Source organism: Mesoplodon mirus (assembly GCF_964341445.2).
Source record: "Mesoplodon mirus genome assembly, chromosome: 15".
Taxonomy (NCBI): Eukaryota; Metazoa; Chordata; class Mammalia; order Artiodactyla; family Ziphiidae; genus Mesoplodon; species Mesoplodon mirus.
In genome coordinates this window covers 43,458,619-43,477,327 of record NC_138991.1, presented here as the reverse complement: position 1 = coordinate 43,477,327, position 18,709 = coordinate 43,458,619, and the positions used below count along the sequence as shown (strand labels likewise).

At 45.0% G+C, this 18,709-nt stretch overlaps 1 protein-coding gene across 3 annotated transcripts in view; it reads left to right on the top strand.

Moving 5' to 3' along the window:
• Positions 1 to 12,707: 12,707 nt before the first annotated feature.
• Positions 12,708 to 18,709, top strand: part of ITGAL (integrin subunit alpha L) — a 40,810-nt gene continuing 34,808 nt past the window's right edge. For all 3 annotated transcript variants that reach the window (XM_082643920.1, XM_082643919.1, XM_082643921.1), the window contains exons 1-7: positions 12,708 to 12,803; positions 13,881 to 13,983; positions 14,604 to 14,698; positions 14,808 to 14,875; positions 16,865 to 16,982; positions 17,107 to 17,237; positions 18,429 to 18,574. In XM_082643920.1, the coding sequence (XP_082500046.1) occupies positions 12,749 to 12,803; positions 13,881 to 13,983; positions 14,604 to 14,698; positions 14,808 to 14,875; positions 16,865 to 16,982; positions 17,107 to 17,237; positions 18,429 to 18,574 (716 nt within the window). In that variant the 5' untranslated portion in view covers positions 12,708 to 12,748. The remainder of the gene's footprint in view (positions 12,804 to 13,880; positions 13,984 to 14,603; positions 14,699 to 14,807; positions 14,876 to 16,864; positions 16,983 to 17,106; positions 17,238 to 18,428; positions 18,575 to 18,709) is intronic.

The window sequence follows — 18,709 nt, the reverse complement described above, 5'->3', positions numbered from 1 at the left end:
TAGCTTTGGCTCTGGGTGAGATAGGAGCCACTGGAAGGTTTAGACTGGAGGACTGACATGATGACTCTGCCTAAGGTGAGGGCAGATGGGCTCGGGAGGTGGAATCAGAGGGACAGTGAGAAGGCTCCTGCAGGTCATTCCCAGGAGAGAGACAATGGTGGTTTGCACCAGTGGCTACAGTGAAGATGGTAAGAGGCAGTCAGAGCCAAGGTATGTTTTGAAACCAACAGATTTCCTGATGGCTTGAGTGCAAGATCTGATGGGTCATGTGGAGGATTTTTGGACTTTTTCTCCTAATAGAAAGAGGAAGCCACAAGATTAGTTTTGAGCAGGGGGATGACATGGTTGCCTTTGTGTTTTTGAAAGATCACTCTGGCTGCTAGGTTGAAAATAGACTGGAGGGGAAGAATGCTGCAGAGGATGGTGAGGGATGGTGGTGGCTTGGACTAGAGGGAAGAAGGTGGAGGGGGTGGACGGACGACAGCACAGCTCTCCCTGCCTCCAGGCCTTTGCAAGGCTGCTCTCAATCACCCAAAAGCCCTTTATGGCCAACAAACACTATTATCTTCAAGACTCCAGGAAGTCCCCCCACTCTGATCCCTCAGCTCTGTGATTTCCTCTGTCCTAGCATTTATCATGCTAGGTTTTCTCTGACATCTGTGAGCTTCTCACAGGTGGAATCACACATCACTAGCCTCTAAGAGCCCAAGGCCCAGCACCAGGTCTGGCACAGAGAAGGCCTTAGAGAGCGTTGGTTGAATGAATAAATGAAAAGAATGTGAAGGAGGAAATAGGTCAACACCCTGATATTCAGAGCTCACCAAGGCATTGCAGGTCCTTTATTAGTGTTGTTGTTGATTTCTGGTTATGAAAGTAATATGTGTTCTTTACAAAACGAAAAATAGAAAACCATTACAGACATAGCAATCATAGCATGAAAGATCCCTTGTCCTCTATATTCTAGAAATAACTCAAGACATCTCTAGAATTTAGAAATAACTATGCAGAGTTCAGTCATTATCTTCCCCCCAATTTGTTTCATATATACACGAAAAAAAGAGATGTTTAAGAGGCAGAGAGATGGGGGAGAGAGAAGCCGAGAAAGACAGACTTCCTGCCTAGCAGACAAATAAGCTGTAACACACACTGCTCTATAACTTGCTCTTTTCCTACCGTGACAATCTTTCTATGCTAGTATATGTAAATCTACCGTATTTTGATAAAGGCTGCATAGTATTGTTTAAAATCGATTTGTTTAATCGATATAACCAAATTCTTATTATGTTGGAGATTTAATTTATTTTCTTCCTTTTTTTTAATTTAAAGATTTCCTTGAATATCCCTGTTGTATTTATTTTGAGGCACCAGATTTTAGGAGGGTAGTTGAAATGTGCTCCTCCTGGAATGGTCAGAGGACTTGAGACTGTTTTATGGGGAATATTGGACATAACTGAGGATGTTCAGCCTGGAAGAGAGAAGACTAAGGGTTGACATGAGCCATATCCAAATTTCTGAGGGCTTTCCGGGTGGAAAGGTGAAAAGATGAGTCCTAGGCATTTCCACAGGGCAGAACCAAGTCTAAAGCATGGAAGTCACAGGAAGGCAAATTGGCATGTAATACAAGAAAGCGTTTTCCTACAGGCAGAGACGCCGGAGACACAATGGATCTCTTTGAGAAGTCGTGAGCACCCCAGCTCTGGAGGTGTGTGAGCGGGGCCTGGTTGAAGATTTAGTGGGAGGTAATACATAAGGGACTTGTGTGAGGCGAGGGAGGGTTGAATTAGGTGATATTCAGGAGATCTTTCAAATCTGAAATTGTTTTCACTACACTTCTAGTGGAAACTATCATAAAGTGTGGCATGGAGAAGTTGGCATGAAGCCTTAGAGAAAGGCGTCCCTGGTGGTGCAGTGGGTAAGAATCTGCCTGCCAATGCAGGGGACACAGGTTTGAGCCCTGATCTGGGAAGATCCCACATGCTGCAGAGCAACTAAACCTGTCATGCGCCACAACTACTGAGCCTGCGCTCTAGAGACTGCGAGCCACAACTACTGAAACCCGCACGCCTAGAGCCCGTGCTCCACAACAAAGAGAAGCCACCGCAATGAGAAGCCCGCGCACCACAATGAAGAGTAGCCTCCGCTGGCCTCAACTAGAGAAAACCTGTGCGCAGCAACGGAGACCCAACACAGCCAAAAATAAATAAATAAATTTATTTATTTATTTATTTTGCGGTACGCGGGCCTCTCATTGTTGTGGCCTCTCCCGTTGCGGAGCACAGGCTCCGGACGCGCAGGCTCAGCGGCCACGGTTCACGGGCCTAGCCGCTCCGCGGCATGTGGGATCTTCCCGGACCGGGGCATGAACCCGTGTCCCCTGCATCCGCAGGCGGACTCTCAAACGCTGCGCCACCAGGGAAGCCCAAATTTATTTATTTATTTATTTTAAAGCCTTAGAGAAGATCTTGGGCAGATTTTGACACGTGGTGATGGGGAATGCACATTTCAGGCAAGTGGGATAGGCTGATGAGAGATAGAGGAAGAAAAAGTGGGACATGAGGCTAAAGAAAGTTTGAGCCAATTATGTTGTAAGACTGAAATTTACCCCAAGAAACAAAGAACTTTCGGCGTTTCTGCCTCACCCTAGCCCCACAACCTCTGCTTGAGGACTACTTCCCCACCCAGGGATTGAGGAGGAGGTGGCCAGATGCTGGTTTATATTTAGGATGTGACTCTGTTCCCTTGGCCTCAGCTGGTTACTGTGGGGTTGACATTTGACTCTAGCTGGGTCAATCAGATTCATCCTCCTAAGAGCGTGGAAATTCAGAGACCTTAGCCCCCATGGTCTTTTCGATTAACTACATATAAAGTTGGGATGAGCTGGTCAATAAAGGGCAAACTTTTTCGAGCTTTGTTGAAGATGCGGAGAATGGTGGCCTGCAGAGAGGAAGGGAAGAATGGGGGAAGATGGGGTGCCCTCTCCAGCCACCCAGAAGACCCAGTTGTTTTGGGGGATTCCCCTAAGGGTTTTGTGATATTCTTTAAACAAATTTATTCTTTTAATTTTAGCCAGTTCAAGTGGGCTCCTATTACTTACCACAATGTGAGATTTAGCCGAGACCCTCCAAATTCATAGGGAGTCATCCGAAGCCTTGAAGGGAGTTGCCCATAGTTTCTGAAGGAGCTTCAGGAATATTCCCTGGAGGAGGGGCGGCAGAAGGGGTTGAGGAGAGTCCGATTGATCGTGAGACCTGGGAGGAGGCCTTCCTGATGATTTAGATATTCCCCCAAACACTTCAGACAGTGCAAACACATCCTACAATAACCAGTCTTCCAGGTTCTGTTTTTCTTTTTTCTTTTTTTTTTTGGCCATGCGGCACGGCTTGTGGGATCTTAGTTCCCCGACCAGAGATCAAACCTGGACCCCCAGGAGTGAAGGCGCGGAGTCCTAACCACTGTACCACCAGGGAATTCTCTTGACCTATTTTCTAGATGGACTCAAGCTACCCAGTGAGAAGATGGGAAAAGTTTTCTTTTTTCCCACTGAGGTATAGTGATGGCAGGGAGTCATTTTCCTTGTTTTAACAAATTTTTCCTTGTTGGAAAAAATTTTATCAGGCAGGCGTTACTGATATCTTCATTGTACACAAAACAGGCCAAACTTGGGTTGTGGCCACTTTGGAAGTTCAAGAATGACCGGGCATGCCTGGAAAATTTCCGAGGTGACCCTATAGAAGACCTTTTCAAGAGGGAACAGAGGAGCTTCCTGAAGGTGGGGGGAGACTCATACACCAATGAGCTTGACCCAGGAATGAAGTCTTAGCTGTCAGAGGGGAGTAGAGATCCTTCTTATACACAGTGGCTATTATCTAGGTTATAGCAGCCAAGGTATGAAGCCTGGAGCAGCTTACACGCCAGGGAATGAGACTTTCTGAAATAGCACAGAAGATTTGCAGGAAGCTGGAGACCTTGTACTAGCAGGTGGGGGTCATAGAGCAACAACATGGGGGTATGAAGATGAATATGATCCTATTTGAGCTCACAGATTGGTGAGTCCCATGGAAGTCTGGGCGATGTACAGAAGAAGGAACCAAGGCCCAGAGAGGTGAAGAGATTCACTGGCACAACGTAGCAAGACAATACGGCCCAGAACTGATTCCCAGATTGCTGGCCCTGAACTGCATGCTCTGTTGGCCACAAAAATGAACCCCACACCCAGATGCTGGAAATGGAGCCTTCGAAGTGAGGTCAATCAGGGACAATGGGGGGCCCCATGGACTACAGGTGAATGTCCAAGGGGTGCCATCCTTAGAAGATCCCTACCTGTGGTGTGTTCAGCTCAACCCTCCCTCCAGGTAAAGGGAAAACCCAGGTAGAGTTTCTAGAACCTTAGAATGAGGTTAGCCATGAGATCATAAGGGCCTTGGAATAGGGTGGTGGCCTTCCCACCTAGCCATGAGATCATAAGGGCCTTGGAATAGGGTGGTGGCCTTAGTGACCTCCTCTCCCCTGAGGCTTCAACTCGTCCTCTGGAGAGTTTCTCCTCCTAACCTCCTGGCAGGTGGGAAGAAGGGGAAAGAGCCCTGCGGTGACCCAGATACTTGTGTCAGAACCATCCTGACCAAAGCAGCTTGTGTTGATACACCCAAGAGGAAGTCGTGGGTGAGGAGCCTGGGCCGGGAGACAGCAGCTGATGGCAGCCAGCAGCATTTGCACCAGCGGATCTTCTGTGTGAATCTGAAAAGAGAACTTTGCCCTGATTTGTCTTGGGTTTCGAGGCAGTTGGGCCTGGTGGATTCATGTGGGAGGCTGGGAGGCCCCAGCCTGTATTTCCTGATGCCAATTACATCAGCCAGAGGCCCGCTGGTCCCTGAGCGCCCAGAAGCTTCCTGCTGCCACACCCTTGCCTAGTCAATATTTTATTCATCCAAGAGCCACAGGAGAGAAAAGTTTCAGCGTGAGAGTCCATGTGGACTGGGGCTAGAGAGGCCATTAGGAATGGATGCCGCCCTCCAAGTTATCGCTGTTCCTCATTCACGGAGCTCATATTTATATCTCTCATGACACATATTTCTATGAATGTCTGAACTGCCCTCCCCTCTCTTATAACTGGCCAATTCTCTCTCTGTTCTCCAGTTCACAGTTTGGAAGGAGCCAACAGATTGCTTACCTGCCCCCAGTGTATTATGTCATTCTATATAGTCATTAAATAAATTCCTGGCTCTGGGAACTCAGCCCTCTTTTTGTTTGTTTGGTTTTTTATTGTTGTTGTTGTTGTGGTGGTGGTACACGGGCTTCTCACTGCTGTGGCCCCTCCTGTTGTGGAGCACAGGCTCCGGACGCGCAGGCTCAGTGGCCATGGCTCACGGGCCCAGCCGCTCCGTGGCATGTGGGATCTTCCCGGACCGGGGCACGAACCCGTGTCCCCTGCATCGGCAGGCGGACTCTCAACCACTGTGCCACCAGGGAAGCCCTCTTCTTTCTTTTTTAAAAATAGATATTAACATCCTGAAATGAAAACAAATAGATTTTTTGAAACCTATTTATTTATTTTATTTATTTATTTTTGGCTGTGTTGGTTTTCCGTTGCTGTCCATGGGCTTTCTCTAGTTGTAGTGAGCGGGGGCTACTCTTGCTGCAGTGCGCAGGCTTCTCATTGCGGTGGCTTCTCTTGTTGCAGAGCATGGGCTCTAAGCGTGGGGGCTCAGTAGTTGTGGCTCTTGGGCTCTAGAGCACAGGCTCAGTAGTTGTGGCACACGGGCCTAGTTGCTCCGTGGCATGTGGGATCTTCCCGGACCAGGGCTCGAACCCATGTCCCCTTCATTGGCAGGCAGATTCTTAACCACTGTGCCACCAGGAAAGCCCCCAGCCCTCTTCTTTCAACTCCTTCAAGCTCTCTGTTTTGGATGATACAGCTTTTTGCTTCTGAGAGCCTAGACCTTGGAAAGCAAAAGCCTCTTAACTATCCTTAGGGACAAGGGCAGCCCCGAGCATTCATTCATTCAGTAAACATTTACTGATTCAATATTTATCCACTCTGCTCCAAGCACTGTTCTAGGTACTGGGCATACAGCAGTAAACAACAACAGCCTAAGTGGAGTTTACATTCCAGTAGGGAAGATGGACAATAAACTGGATGAATAAGGAAATTAGATAGTAGAAGCAGTTTATAAGTGCAAAGGAGATGAGGGAAGGAGCCTGCAGGAGAACAAGTGCCCTGAGGCAAAGGAGTGATGGATGATCAAAGGGCCGGGACAGCAGTGAGGCCGGAAAGGAGTAAGCTGGAGGGGGACGAACTCAAACAGATGATGAGATGTCTGATGAGTTAAGCCTTTGTGGGACATGGTGAGAACTTTGGCTGGTATTTTGAGTGACATGAAGAACCACTGGAAGGTTTTGAGCAAGAAAGTGACGTGATCTGACATATTTTTAAAGGACCCCTCTGACTGTAGCAGAGGCAAGGTTGGAAGCAGGACCCATTAGTTAGGAAACTGCCACAAAATCTGGGCACAAGGGGCTTCTGGTTTGGTGAACATGTGGAGGTGCCTGGAGAGGGCAGGGAAACTCTCTCCTCATACCCTCCCCTGTGCAATTTTTCCATCTGACTGTTCCTGAACTATAGCTTTTTATAATAAGCCAGTGATCTAAATCTCCTACTTTATCATCTGTTATAACTTTGTAAAAGAAGGGAAATTTTTTTATACATCTTTATTGGAGTATAATTGCTTTACAATGTTGTGTTAGTTTCTGCTGTACAACAAAGTGAATCAGCTATATGTATACATATATCCCCATATCCTCTCCTTCTTGAGCCTCCCTCCCACCCTCCCTATCCCACCCCTCTAGGTGGTCACAATACATCGAGCTGATCTCTCTGTGCTTTGCAGCAGCTTCCCACTAGCTATCTATTTTACATTTGGTAGTGTGTATATGTCCATGCCGCTCTCTCACTACATCCCAGCCTCCCCTTCCCCCCCTTGTCCTCAAGTCCATTCTCTACATCTGCATCTTTATTCCTGCCCTGCCACTAGGTCTATCAGAGAAGGGAAATTAAGTTAATAAGACATATATATATATATTTACATATATGGCTTAATAGACAAAACTGGACATTACAAGGTAAACAAAGAATGTTGCCCCCCACCATTCCAGTTCTATAAGGGTTAAGTTGCAACCCACTGCAGTTGCCCACAGACAGTGCACCTGGAAGGGAATTCCAGAAGGAGAAAAGTAAGGTGGAGCTTTCTGTGTTTTGGATATAGATAATTAAGATGCATATCTAAGGGAGAATGTCAGTGACCCCAGATTCTTGCATCTTCCCAGACATAGAAAATACTAAGATCATTAACTTGAGATATCTGGGTTTTATGATTAGATTAGTAATCTTTTACCAAGATGTATGCTTGACTACATGTCTTTCCCAGGCAAAAAATTCACATATATACTGGCTCCTCCCCTACCTCTTCAGAGCAATCTGAAAGACTGTCTCCTGGGCCATAGTTCTCAATAAGATCCGCCAATAAAACTGAAACTTGGGCTTCCCTGGTGGCACAGTGGTTGAGAATCTGCCTGCCAATGCAGGGGACATGGGTTCGAGCCCTGGTCTGGGAAGATCCCACATGCCGCGGAGTAACTAGGCCCGTGTGCCGTGCCACAACTACTGAGGCTGCGCGTCTGGAGCCTGTGCTCCGCGACAAGAGAGGCCGTGACAGTGAGAGGCCCACGCACCGCGATGAAGAGTAACCCCGCTCGCCGCAACTAGAGAAAGCCCACACACAGAAACGAAGACCAACACAGCCTAAATAAATAAATAAATAAAATTTTAAAACCCCAAAAACTAAAACTCACTGCTTTTACTGTGTGCAGTGTTTTTTCAGTCAACAACATCATCAAGGGAAAAAAAAGTGAGATATTGACAAATAAAGAAAAGGAGAATTGGTAGAATTGCCATAACTACTCTGAAAGACAATTTATTATCAGGTATTATTATATATTGTCTTTGAAGATGTGTATGCCTTATGACTTAAAATTTATCCTTGGGGGTATACCATAAGGGAATTTATAAAGAATATACAAAAAGACATATACTAGGATTTTTACTGAAACATTGCAACTCAACATCTATCAGAAAAGGAAGACCGCATATGAGCATATCCAAACAATGGAATATTATACAGCTATCAAAATGAATAAACCAGAATTATATATATTCACTTTGATTGATCTCATAGACATAATATTGAGTTACCAAAGTGCAGAACATTTTATACAGTTTTGAAATCATTTTATGTCAATTAAAAGTCATAAATATCACACATATATAGATATATATATTGTGATACTTATACATACTAAAATATAAAAACATCATTACACTCAAACAATTGTAATTATTGCTTCTAGGGCACGAGGAGAAGGGAACATGGATTACAGTATTATTTGCATTGATATATTTATAAAAAATATAAAGTAATCTGATGCAAAAAAAAAAAAATCTGGGCACAAGATGGTGATGGCTTGGACCATGGAATGAGCAGTGATGAAGATACAAAAAAGTGTGATACAAAGTCCTGTTTGCTCTCTTGAGTGGAGCAAGAGAAAATTCTCTCTCATCGTTTTCAGATGAACCTACGGAAAAATAAGACATCATTAAGATCATTTTACCCCACAGAGGACACACAGACTTGAGGCATCCAGCCCACTGGCTCAGTCTTAGTTGCATGGGTTGTGTGTAATCTGGAACTTCCCAATCTGAGATCTCATTTGTCACTCCTCTGTGACGTGATATGTTTGAGTCCATTTTCATGACCCTGTGTGGAATAATTCATAAGTGGAACAACCAAGCCATCCTGGAGAGAGCTGCATGTGTTGGGGCCAGTCTATCCGTGGCCATCTTTGCCCCAGGCATCACCTCAGGTCCAGTCAGCCATCACCACACCAACAGAATCTGTTTCACACTGTTCATCTGATGCAGCCAATACGACGTCATACAAAAACCACCTACTGAAGCTGCTTTCCTCAGAAAGGGGTGTGAGTATGGCCAGCACTTTGTGTTTCATAAACTTTTCTCTAGATGCTTGTTCTGTTTGCCCACTGAGGAGACATTCGGTAGGTTAGACCATGGGGCACAGAGAGGCAACAAGGCCCCTGAAAGCCATACCAAGGAACTCGGACTCGATCTTGTGTGTGCAAAAGGGGAATCCTCAGGGGTTTAAAAGCGTGAGAGAGACGTGCTCAGGTTTCTCAAGGCTACTGTGGTAGTACCTGGGAGGTAGAACCTTCTCTAGGGGGAGGGGACTGAGGGTTCTCTAGGGGGAGGGGACTGAGGGAAAGAAGAGCTGCAGTGGCAATAAATTGTTCAGGTGAAAACTGATGGAGTTTCTAACAGAAGGGATGGAATGGAGGGACAGTTCAGAGGATCTGGGCCCTCAGAGAACTGACAGTCTCAGTTATGATGAAGGCAGCTGGCGAACATGACTAGGGAAGAAGGTGTGTGTGTGTGTGTGTGTGTGTGTGTGTGTGTGTGTGTGTGTGTGTGTGTGTAAGGTGCATCCTGCCCCTCAGGCCTTCCCCATGTGGTCCCAGCCTGAGATCTTTGCAGCCCAGCTCTTCAGGAGAATCACCTGCTCTCTCCTGCATTGGGCCCCTGACTTCCTAGACTCTTTGGAGCTTACTTGTACTTTATAGTTCCTCAGCCTTATAAACCTTGAAAAGAAGTGGGGAAAAAAAATATATATATATTATATATATGTATAATTCTTTTGTTTTTTTAAACTGAAAACCAGAACATGATAAATACACAAATGAGTATACCCACCTGCTGAAACATACACATAAACTAATATAATGCAAGCAATGGAGACTCTGAGATTGTTTCCTGAATCCTTTCATCCCAGGTGTTCTATTCGTTGCTACTGATACACTTAAAGTTCCTATAAACTTAAGCCCTAACTCAAGCATCTAAAATTTGAAGCTGGTGTAAAGGAAAACCTTCACACTGGAGATGGCTAATTTGACTATTAATTCTGGATTAGATGTTCCGTGGTGAGAGGAGAATTATAATTTTTCCAAACAGATAAAACCTGTATGGTTAACTACTAGAACTAATAATTTTTTGTCATGAAGAACGTATGGCTCCAAACTGGTAACCGTGGTTATTCTAGAGTTTTTATCCTTTTACTTTATACACTTCTGTGATGTTTGAATTTTAAAATGTATATTCTTTTAGAGGGAAGGGAACAGATGTTTATGTATAACGGATTCACTTTGTTATAAAGCAGAAACTAATAAAAAAATTAAATTAAATTAAATTTTAAAAAATGTATATTCTTTTTTAAATTTTAGAACAAAACAAAAGAATTTGGTTAGCTCTAAATTGAAACTTCTGTACGGAGAATCAAAGAAATCAGTCTGACTTACCTGATTTTAACTGAATTTGAAAAAGACTGTTTAATATCATCTAATTATCAAGAGTCAGCTTGTCAAGTTGTAACTGCCTGGCAGTAGATTATGGGTAATCTGACTGCAAAAGCCTTCTCCAGGGCGGTGACACTGGAAGTGGCCTTGCAGGTTGAGCAGGATTTCCTCACAACAGAGAGAATATGAAGTGTATCAGTATTGCTTTCCCATAAACAAATACACTTCCTCTATTCTGTTGTATTTTTAATATATATATATTTTTAATTACCCAAGTTATACACCCTCTTCCAGATAATGCAGAAATGTGTAATTCGTATTCTGCAGAGGTAATCACTATTTGGAGTTTGGTTGTGTGTCCTTTCAGATTTTTTTTTTTTACAAACACACCCATAATTTCAACTTCCATTTTTCTTTCTTTTTTTTCCAGATATAAATCACATACCATTTAGTGTTTTTTAAAAATATATTCAGAAAGTTGTGCAACCATCACCACTATCTAATTCCAGAACATTTCATCACTCCAAAAAAAATCTCTATACCCAAGAGCAGTCACTCCACATTCTCCACTCCCCCCATCCTGACAACCACTCATCTATTTTCTGTCTCTATAGATTTGCCTATTCTGGACATTTCATGTAAATGCAATCATACAATATCTGACCTTTTGTGCCTGACTTGTTTCACTTATCATGGTTTTCAAGGTTTGTCCATGGACAAACATTGTAGAATGTACCAATACTCCATTCTTTTTTTAATGACTGAATAATATTCCACTGTATGAATAGACCACATTTTGTTTATCCATTCATCAGTTGGTAGACATTTGCATTGTTTCCAGTTTTTGGCTAATATGAATAATTCTGTTATTGAGCACTCGTGTATAAGTTTTTTTGTGAACATATTTTCAATTCTTTTGGGTCTAGACTTAGGAATCGCTAGGTCACATGGAAACTACGTTTAACTTTTTTGAGGAACTGTCAAACTGTTTTCCACAGTAGCTGCACCAGATTAAATTCCCACTGGCAAAGTACAAGAGTTCCCATTTCTCCACATTCTCACGAACACTTAGTTTCTTTCTTTTTTTTTCTAGCCATCCTCGTGGGTGGGAAGTGGTATCTTTTGGTTTTGATTTGTATTTCTCTAATGACTAATAATGTTGAACATTTTCGTGTATTGAGTGGCCATTTTATATACTGTCTTTGGAGAAATGTCTATTCAAATTCTTTTTTTTTTTTTTTTTTTTTTTTTTTTGCCGTATGTGGGTCTCTCACTGTTGTGGCCTCTTCCGTTGCAGAGCAGAGGCTCCGGACACATAGGCCCAGCGGCCATGGCTCACGGGCCCAGCTGCTCCAAGGAATCTGGGACCCTCCCGGACCGGGGCACGAACCCGTGTCCCCTGCATCAGCAGGCGGACTCTCAACCACTGCGCCACCAGGGAAGCCCTATTCAAATTCTTTGCCCACTTGAAAACTGGGTTCTCTTTTTACCATTGAGTTACAGGAGTTCTTTATATATTCTGTTTTGTTTTGTCATTGTTGTTTTTTTTCCTTTTTTGGCAGTGCTGCATGGCATGTGGGATCTTAGTTTCCTGACCAGGGATGGAACCCGGGACCCCTATAGGGAAGTGCAGAGTCTTAACCACGGGACCACCAGGGAAGTCCCACAAGAGTTCTTTATATATTCTGGTTACAAGTCCTGTATCAGATGACTTGCAAATCATATATCTCCCATTCTGTGGAAATTATTATTTTTTGTTTGTGTTTTAGACTCAAAACGAATTATTAAATATACTGTCTGTAACTTGTTTTTTTTCTTCGATGGTGAGTGTATCATGGGCATCTTTCAACGTCAAGAGAAAGCTATATCATTCTTCCCCCCCGTCTTATTTTTTTTCAATCCTCCTTCTTTTTTGTAGCTACATAGCATTCCATTACAGTTGTACCACAGTTCATCTGACCAATCCTCCACTGAGCTTTAACGAATCTTAAGTTTGTGTGCTTAGGACTGAGGTGAAGGACTGAGACACAGCAGCTCTCGGGCAGTACTACTGTGCTGCCTGCCCCTGGATGATAAGAAAATGCAAGCAGGCACAGGAAGTGTCTTTAACCTGCTTACACTTCCTCTCCGAACCCATGCGGTTTCACAACCCCTCCAGGCACAGCCGTCTCTTCCCCAGTGCAGTGTCACCAGCCTGGCGCCTCTGTGAGAAAGTTCCACTGCAAGAGGCCCCCGGACATTATCATTTCCCTCTTTCACCCTGTCTAGGTTGCCAGTAAATCCCAGGAGCCCTCTGAGACTGCACCTGGGTTGGGTCCCTCCAGCCCCTTGAAAGATGAATTCCTGCATCATGGTGATGAGGCTGCTGCTGTCTGGGCCTTTTCTCTTTGGTAGGCAAGAGAGGTGGGGAGGGGAGGGGACATGTGTCTGTGACCAGGGAAACTGCTGGGCTTTGTGGAACCAGAGTAAATGAGCAGCTGTTTTAAGTGTGGGATTGGCCATAGGTAACGTGGGGCCCAGGAATTCTGGAGGCAGAAGGGGGGAAAGAAAGAAAGTCAGAGTCCAAAGTATAGGCAAAGTCTGAAGGAAAAGACAGAAAAGGGAGACAAAGGTGGCAGCAGTGAGAGACGGGGCAGTGGGCCCTTAAAAAGGGGGGATGGTTAATGGGTATGGACAGCTGGTCTAGGGTCTGGTCCTACCCGTGGTTCGACCTCTCTTTGCCATCTTAGGCAAGTCCCTTCCCCCTTTCTGGGCCTCAGTCTCTTCATCTGAACAAATGGCAGGGCCAGCATCTCTGACATCTTAAGATGCTGTGAAATGAGCCCGAGGCCTGGAAGGAAAGCAAGGCCAAAAAGGACAGTTTGGGGCTTAGATGGGGGATGTGATGGGGGAATTTGAGATCTAATGGTTATGGCAGAGACTGGTCCATGGTGGGGTGGGGAGGGAGGGAGCATTACATGAGTGAGGAGGCAGCTTCACAGGATCAGGGGATCTTGAACTTTCACGAGGAGGGAGCCTGAGGCTAATTATTTGATTTTTCAGGGAGACGGGGCCCCAAGCCCAAGGGAGAAGTGGGTGTGTGTGGGGAGATGCACCCTGCCTTGGGGCATCCCCACCGCCTCGGGTTGGGGGGGCCCTTCGGACTGCTCCTCTCTTAGGGGCCTCCGCCTTCTCATCCTTCCTTCTTTGCTGATGGGCCAATCGGGAAGTTGTGTGTCCTCCCCAGGCCCTGGCGCTGCCAGAGCTCTGGGTAGTAGGGAATTGCTTCCACATTTCCTGGAGTCCAGGAAATGGGCTGCCAGCCCTGCCCCGGGTGTGGGTGGCCTGGGGAGAAGGAAGCGAGGTCTTTGGGGGTGAGCCCGCCCACTGGGGGCACGTGGGTTGCGGCCAATCAACGCCCGCCGCTCTGGGGTGGTCGTGGGGGGTCCCTGGTCGGAAGTGGCTGACCTGGTCCTGGTCTCCCTCAGCCCCAGCCTGGAGCTACAACCTGGATGTGCGACACGTGCAAAACTTCTCCATCCCACACGCCGGGAGGCATTTTGGGTACCGCGTCTTGCAGGTTGGAAACGGGTGAGCAGTCGCCGCAGGTCCTCCCTGCCCTGGCCAGGACCTTCCTGTTTTGAGGAGTCCGTGGTGGGACCCAAACAACAGGAGCAAGGCCATCAGAGAGTAGGATGAGGACCATCCATCATTAAAGCACCTTATAAGTGCCTAATAGAAGGGGATATGTTTCACAATCCCTAAAACACTTTGCCACACTTCCTAGATTCCAGACTCTTTCCCAGACTAGACAGTGAGCTCCTTGATGGCAGAGATTTGGTTTTTCTCTCTAATCCCCAACCCCCCCAGTACATACCACAACCTAGCACATAGCAGGTAAGCCATAAATGACTTTTGAATTGTTGGCTGATTAAATGAACTCATAATGTGACGTTCAAGCAGATCATTCTCTGGGCCTCTGTTTTTCTGGACTGTAAATGGAAAAGATCCTTAACTTTCTAGAATTCTGTCATATTGGATTATTTATCTGAGATTCAATAGGGACGAGATGGGGGCTGAGGAGTCACCCAGAAGAGGAGTGGCTGAATTTCTTTGAGATATCTTGTGGGGGGTCCAAACCCCCTTAATAGGTAGGAGTGGGTGGGTAAAGGCCTGGGCAACTCCATCTCACAGATGCGATTTCTCATCAGGGTTGTCGTGGGAGCTCCAGGTGAGGGGAACAACATGGGAAACCTCTATGAGTGCCAGCCAAGCACTGGGCACTGCCTGCCAGTCAGACTGAGTAGTGAGTAACTGATTTGGGAGCTGGGAGGAATGGTATCAGGAAATCGAGGCTGACCCCATCACACCTGGATTGCCTAAGTTCCTCCAGACCAATCTTCTGGTGCCTGCAGGTTCCAACTATACCTCCAAGTACTTGGGAATGACCTTGGCGACAGACCCCACAAGTGACAGCCTTTTGGTAAGAGTTCTGTACAGTGTGATATCAGTGCCTGTGAAGATTGATGCTAGGAAAGGGAGACAAAGGAAAGAAAAAAATGGATTAAACATCCTATAGAACAGCAGTCCCCAACTTTTTGGCACCAGGGACTGGTTTCGTGGAAGACAGTTTTGCCACTGACCGGACTGGGCGGTGGGGGGGTGGGGTGGGGGATGGTACAGGCGGTGAAGGGAAGCCATGGGGAGAGGCAGATGAAGGTTTGCTTGCTTGCTCCCCACCGCTCGCCTCCTGCTGTGAGGCCCAGTTCCTAACAGGCCCCAGAAGAGTAGCGGAGCGTGGGGGTGGGGACCCGTGCTACAGAAGATTATAGGCATCAGAAGACTCAGATTCAGTCAGTGTTTACTGAGAACCATCTATCAGTCAGCTATTTTTGAGACCTTAGTTATCTCAGTGTTTTTTCCAAATGTACAATATCTGTGACCGTTAATATACAAGGTGATTTGTGGTGGTACACAAGTTTTAATGTTTTAATAGTCATATATTTATTTAATGGCTTATTAGAAAAAATATTCAACAGGTACATTAAATTCATGATTTCTTGGCTTGCATTGCATAGGATGAGGCTAAAGTTTAAAACAGTAAATTTTAAACAAGTTCCTCTTGGGTTTTGTTTTTTGTTTTTGCTTTTTAATTTTATTGAAGTATACTTGATTTACAACGTTGTGTCAATTTCTGCTATACAGCATAGTGATTCAGTTATACATATGTTCTTTTTCACATTCTTTTGCATTATGGTTTATCACAGGATATTGAATATAGTTCCCTGTGCCATACAGTAGGACCTTGTTGTTTATCCATCCTATATATAATAGTTTGCATCTGCTAATCCCAAACTCCCAATCCTTCCCTTCTCCATCCTCTCTCCCCCAATAAGGTCCTATAGTATAGCACAGGGAACTATATTTAATATCCTGTCATAAACCATAATGGAAAAGAAAATATGAAAAAGAATGTATATATATATATGTATATATATATAGCTGAATCACTTGGCTGTACTCCAAAAACTAACACAACATTGTAAATCAACCATACTTCAATTTTTTTAAAAAAGTAAATTTTAGTTAAATAAAATATTAAGTAAATAATAATGTGTATGATATGCCCATACGACAGAAATTGTGAACTGGTACACAAACACCTAAAGTTTGGGAAACACTGCCTTATCTCTTTTAATCCTCAAGACACTCAGGTGAGATAGGTATCAGTATATAGATTTTACACAGGAGGAAACAGGATCAAAGGTGTTAAAAGACCTGGTCAAGGTCACATGGTTTTAAAGAGGTAGAGCCAGGATTTGAATATAATTCCTATTTGATTACAAGTCCATTACTCTTTACAGTTCATCCCAGCAGCATCCTTCTGACACAGGTATATAAAAAATAGAAGGCTAAGTGAGTGAAGTATTTATCCAGTATTTAATTGGAGCTTGATTATTTAGCTACTCTTACATACCTGGCATTGTGCTGGGTTCTGATGGGGCAAGGGGAGTGAGATGCAAAGATGACCATAACATGAGCCCTGACTTTCAAGAAACTACAGTCTGGCAGGAAAGATAGTCATAAATGAAAGAAACATGATTGTATATCCTGGGAATAGGGAGTCATTTGATTTGACTTAAACACAGAATGTGTAATTGGAAATAGAAGGGGATGGGTTTGGAAATGTAGGATAGTGCCTACTGTAAACTATATGAATGCCAAGCTAAGGAGTTTAGACTTCGTCCTATAGGCAGCGAGCATCCGTTGGCATATAACATTGGTAGTGGGGATGGAGAGACAGATACAAGATACCTGGAGGCCAAATTACCTTGCCTTAGTAACCAGTTGGATGATGGGAATGAGGTCGGGGGATGATGACCCTGAAGGTTCTTGTTCTTGGTTGATGATGCCCTAAAGACACATAGCAAGAGGAAGCCCCAACCTTTTTAAAAATCTTTGATTCCTTCAGGCCTGTGACCCTGGGCTGTCTCGGACATGTGACCAGAACATCTATCTAAGTGGCCTGTGTTACCTCTTCCCCCAGAATCTGAGGGGTCCGATGCTGCAAGGGCACCCTGGTTATCAGGGTAAGGAATGGGGGATCCAGTGGGTAAAAATACCTCCAAGTGGTTGCCCATACATGGGAACTGGCATGGGCAGGCCAACCCCCAGAGACCCTTTACCAAGTCCCTCTGTGTCTGGCCTCTGTAGAATGTATAAAGGGCAACGTAGACTTGGTATTTCTGTTTGATGGCTCAAGGAGCTTGCAGCAAGATGAATTTCAGAAAATTCTGGACTTCATGAAGGACGTGATGAAGAAACTCAGCAACTCTTCCTACCAGGTAAATATATTAGTTAGGATTCCTGGCTGTAGGCAATAGATGCCTACCTGAGCTAGCTAAGGACATAAAGGGAAAATTTAGTACAAGGTGTCTCTAGAACCTAAGGGCATGGCTATTACTGGACCTCTGCTTCCAGGATTCTCCCTAATTCTCATTTCTGTTTCTTTTTGGCTCTTGCTTCCTTCTCTCTTTCTCTTTCTCTCTGTAGACTGGTTCTCAGCTTCTTTGGATCACCTGGGCCTGTGGAAAGCTCCCAAGTTCACATGTTAAAGTTTCAGCAGGTTTTTTTGTTTTTGTGTTTTTCCAATCTTCCTCTCAAGCAACCCCTCCCTATGCAAATTCCAGTTTCTCATAGAAGGGATTCTGACTGGCCTCACCTCAGTCTCAGCCAACTGTATCCTGTTTAGCAGGGTCACTCAGCAGAAATATGGTTGCTGGGAACCATCTCTATTGATGAGGTAGGCAGAACCCAGAGAACCATAGCCCAGCAGACAGCACTCCATAAGGAGTTCCAGATTGATTTATTTCTGTGTTTGTTTATATACAGCTTCATTTTCAAAAGAATGATTCGAGGGACTTCCCTGGTGAATCCATGCTTCCACTGCAGGGGGCATGGGTCCCATCCTTGGTCAGGGAACCAAGATCTCACATGCTGAGAGGTGTGGCTGAAAAAACAAAACAAAACAAAACAAAAGAATGATTCAAGGCAGGAATGTGGAGTTGGGTTGCCCAGGTCCTGGATAAGAAGTAGAGGGCTTCCCTGGTGGCGCAGTGGTTGAGAATCCACCTGCCAATGCAGGGGACACGGGTTCGTGCCCCAGTCCGGGAGGATCCCACATGCTGTGGAGCAACTAAGTCCGTGCACCACAACTACTGAGCCTGCGCTCTAGAGCCCACAAGCCACAACTACTGAGCCCGCATGCCACAACTACTGAAGCCTGCATGCCTAGAGCCCGTGCTCTGCAACAGGAGAAGCCACCACAATGAGAAGCCCACATACCACAACCAAGAGTAGCCCCTGCTTGCCACAAGTAGAGAAAGTCTGAGCGCAGCAATGAAGACCCAACGCAGCCAAAAATAAATAAATAAATTTATAAAATAAAATAAACTTATAAAAAAAAAGTAGAGATTGGAGCAAACGAGTGGGAAGGACTATGTAACGACATTTTATATCTTCTTTCCTTTTTCTAGTTTGCGGCTGTTCAGTTTTCCTCAACCTACAAAACAGAATTTACTTTCTTGGATTATGTTAAACGGAAGGACCCTGATATTCTGCTTGCCAAAGTCAAACACATGAGCCTGTTGACCAACACCTTTGGCGCCATCAACTATGTTGCGTGAGTTCCCTTTTGTGAGAGAGCCCATCCGTCGGTTGTTCTCTGTGTACTAGCTTCTTCAAGTTGCAAGGTGTAGGAACTCAACAGGTGGGTTCAGCAAGGGGCAGGTTATTGTAAACATTCTAGTGGAGCAAT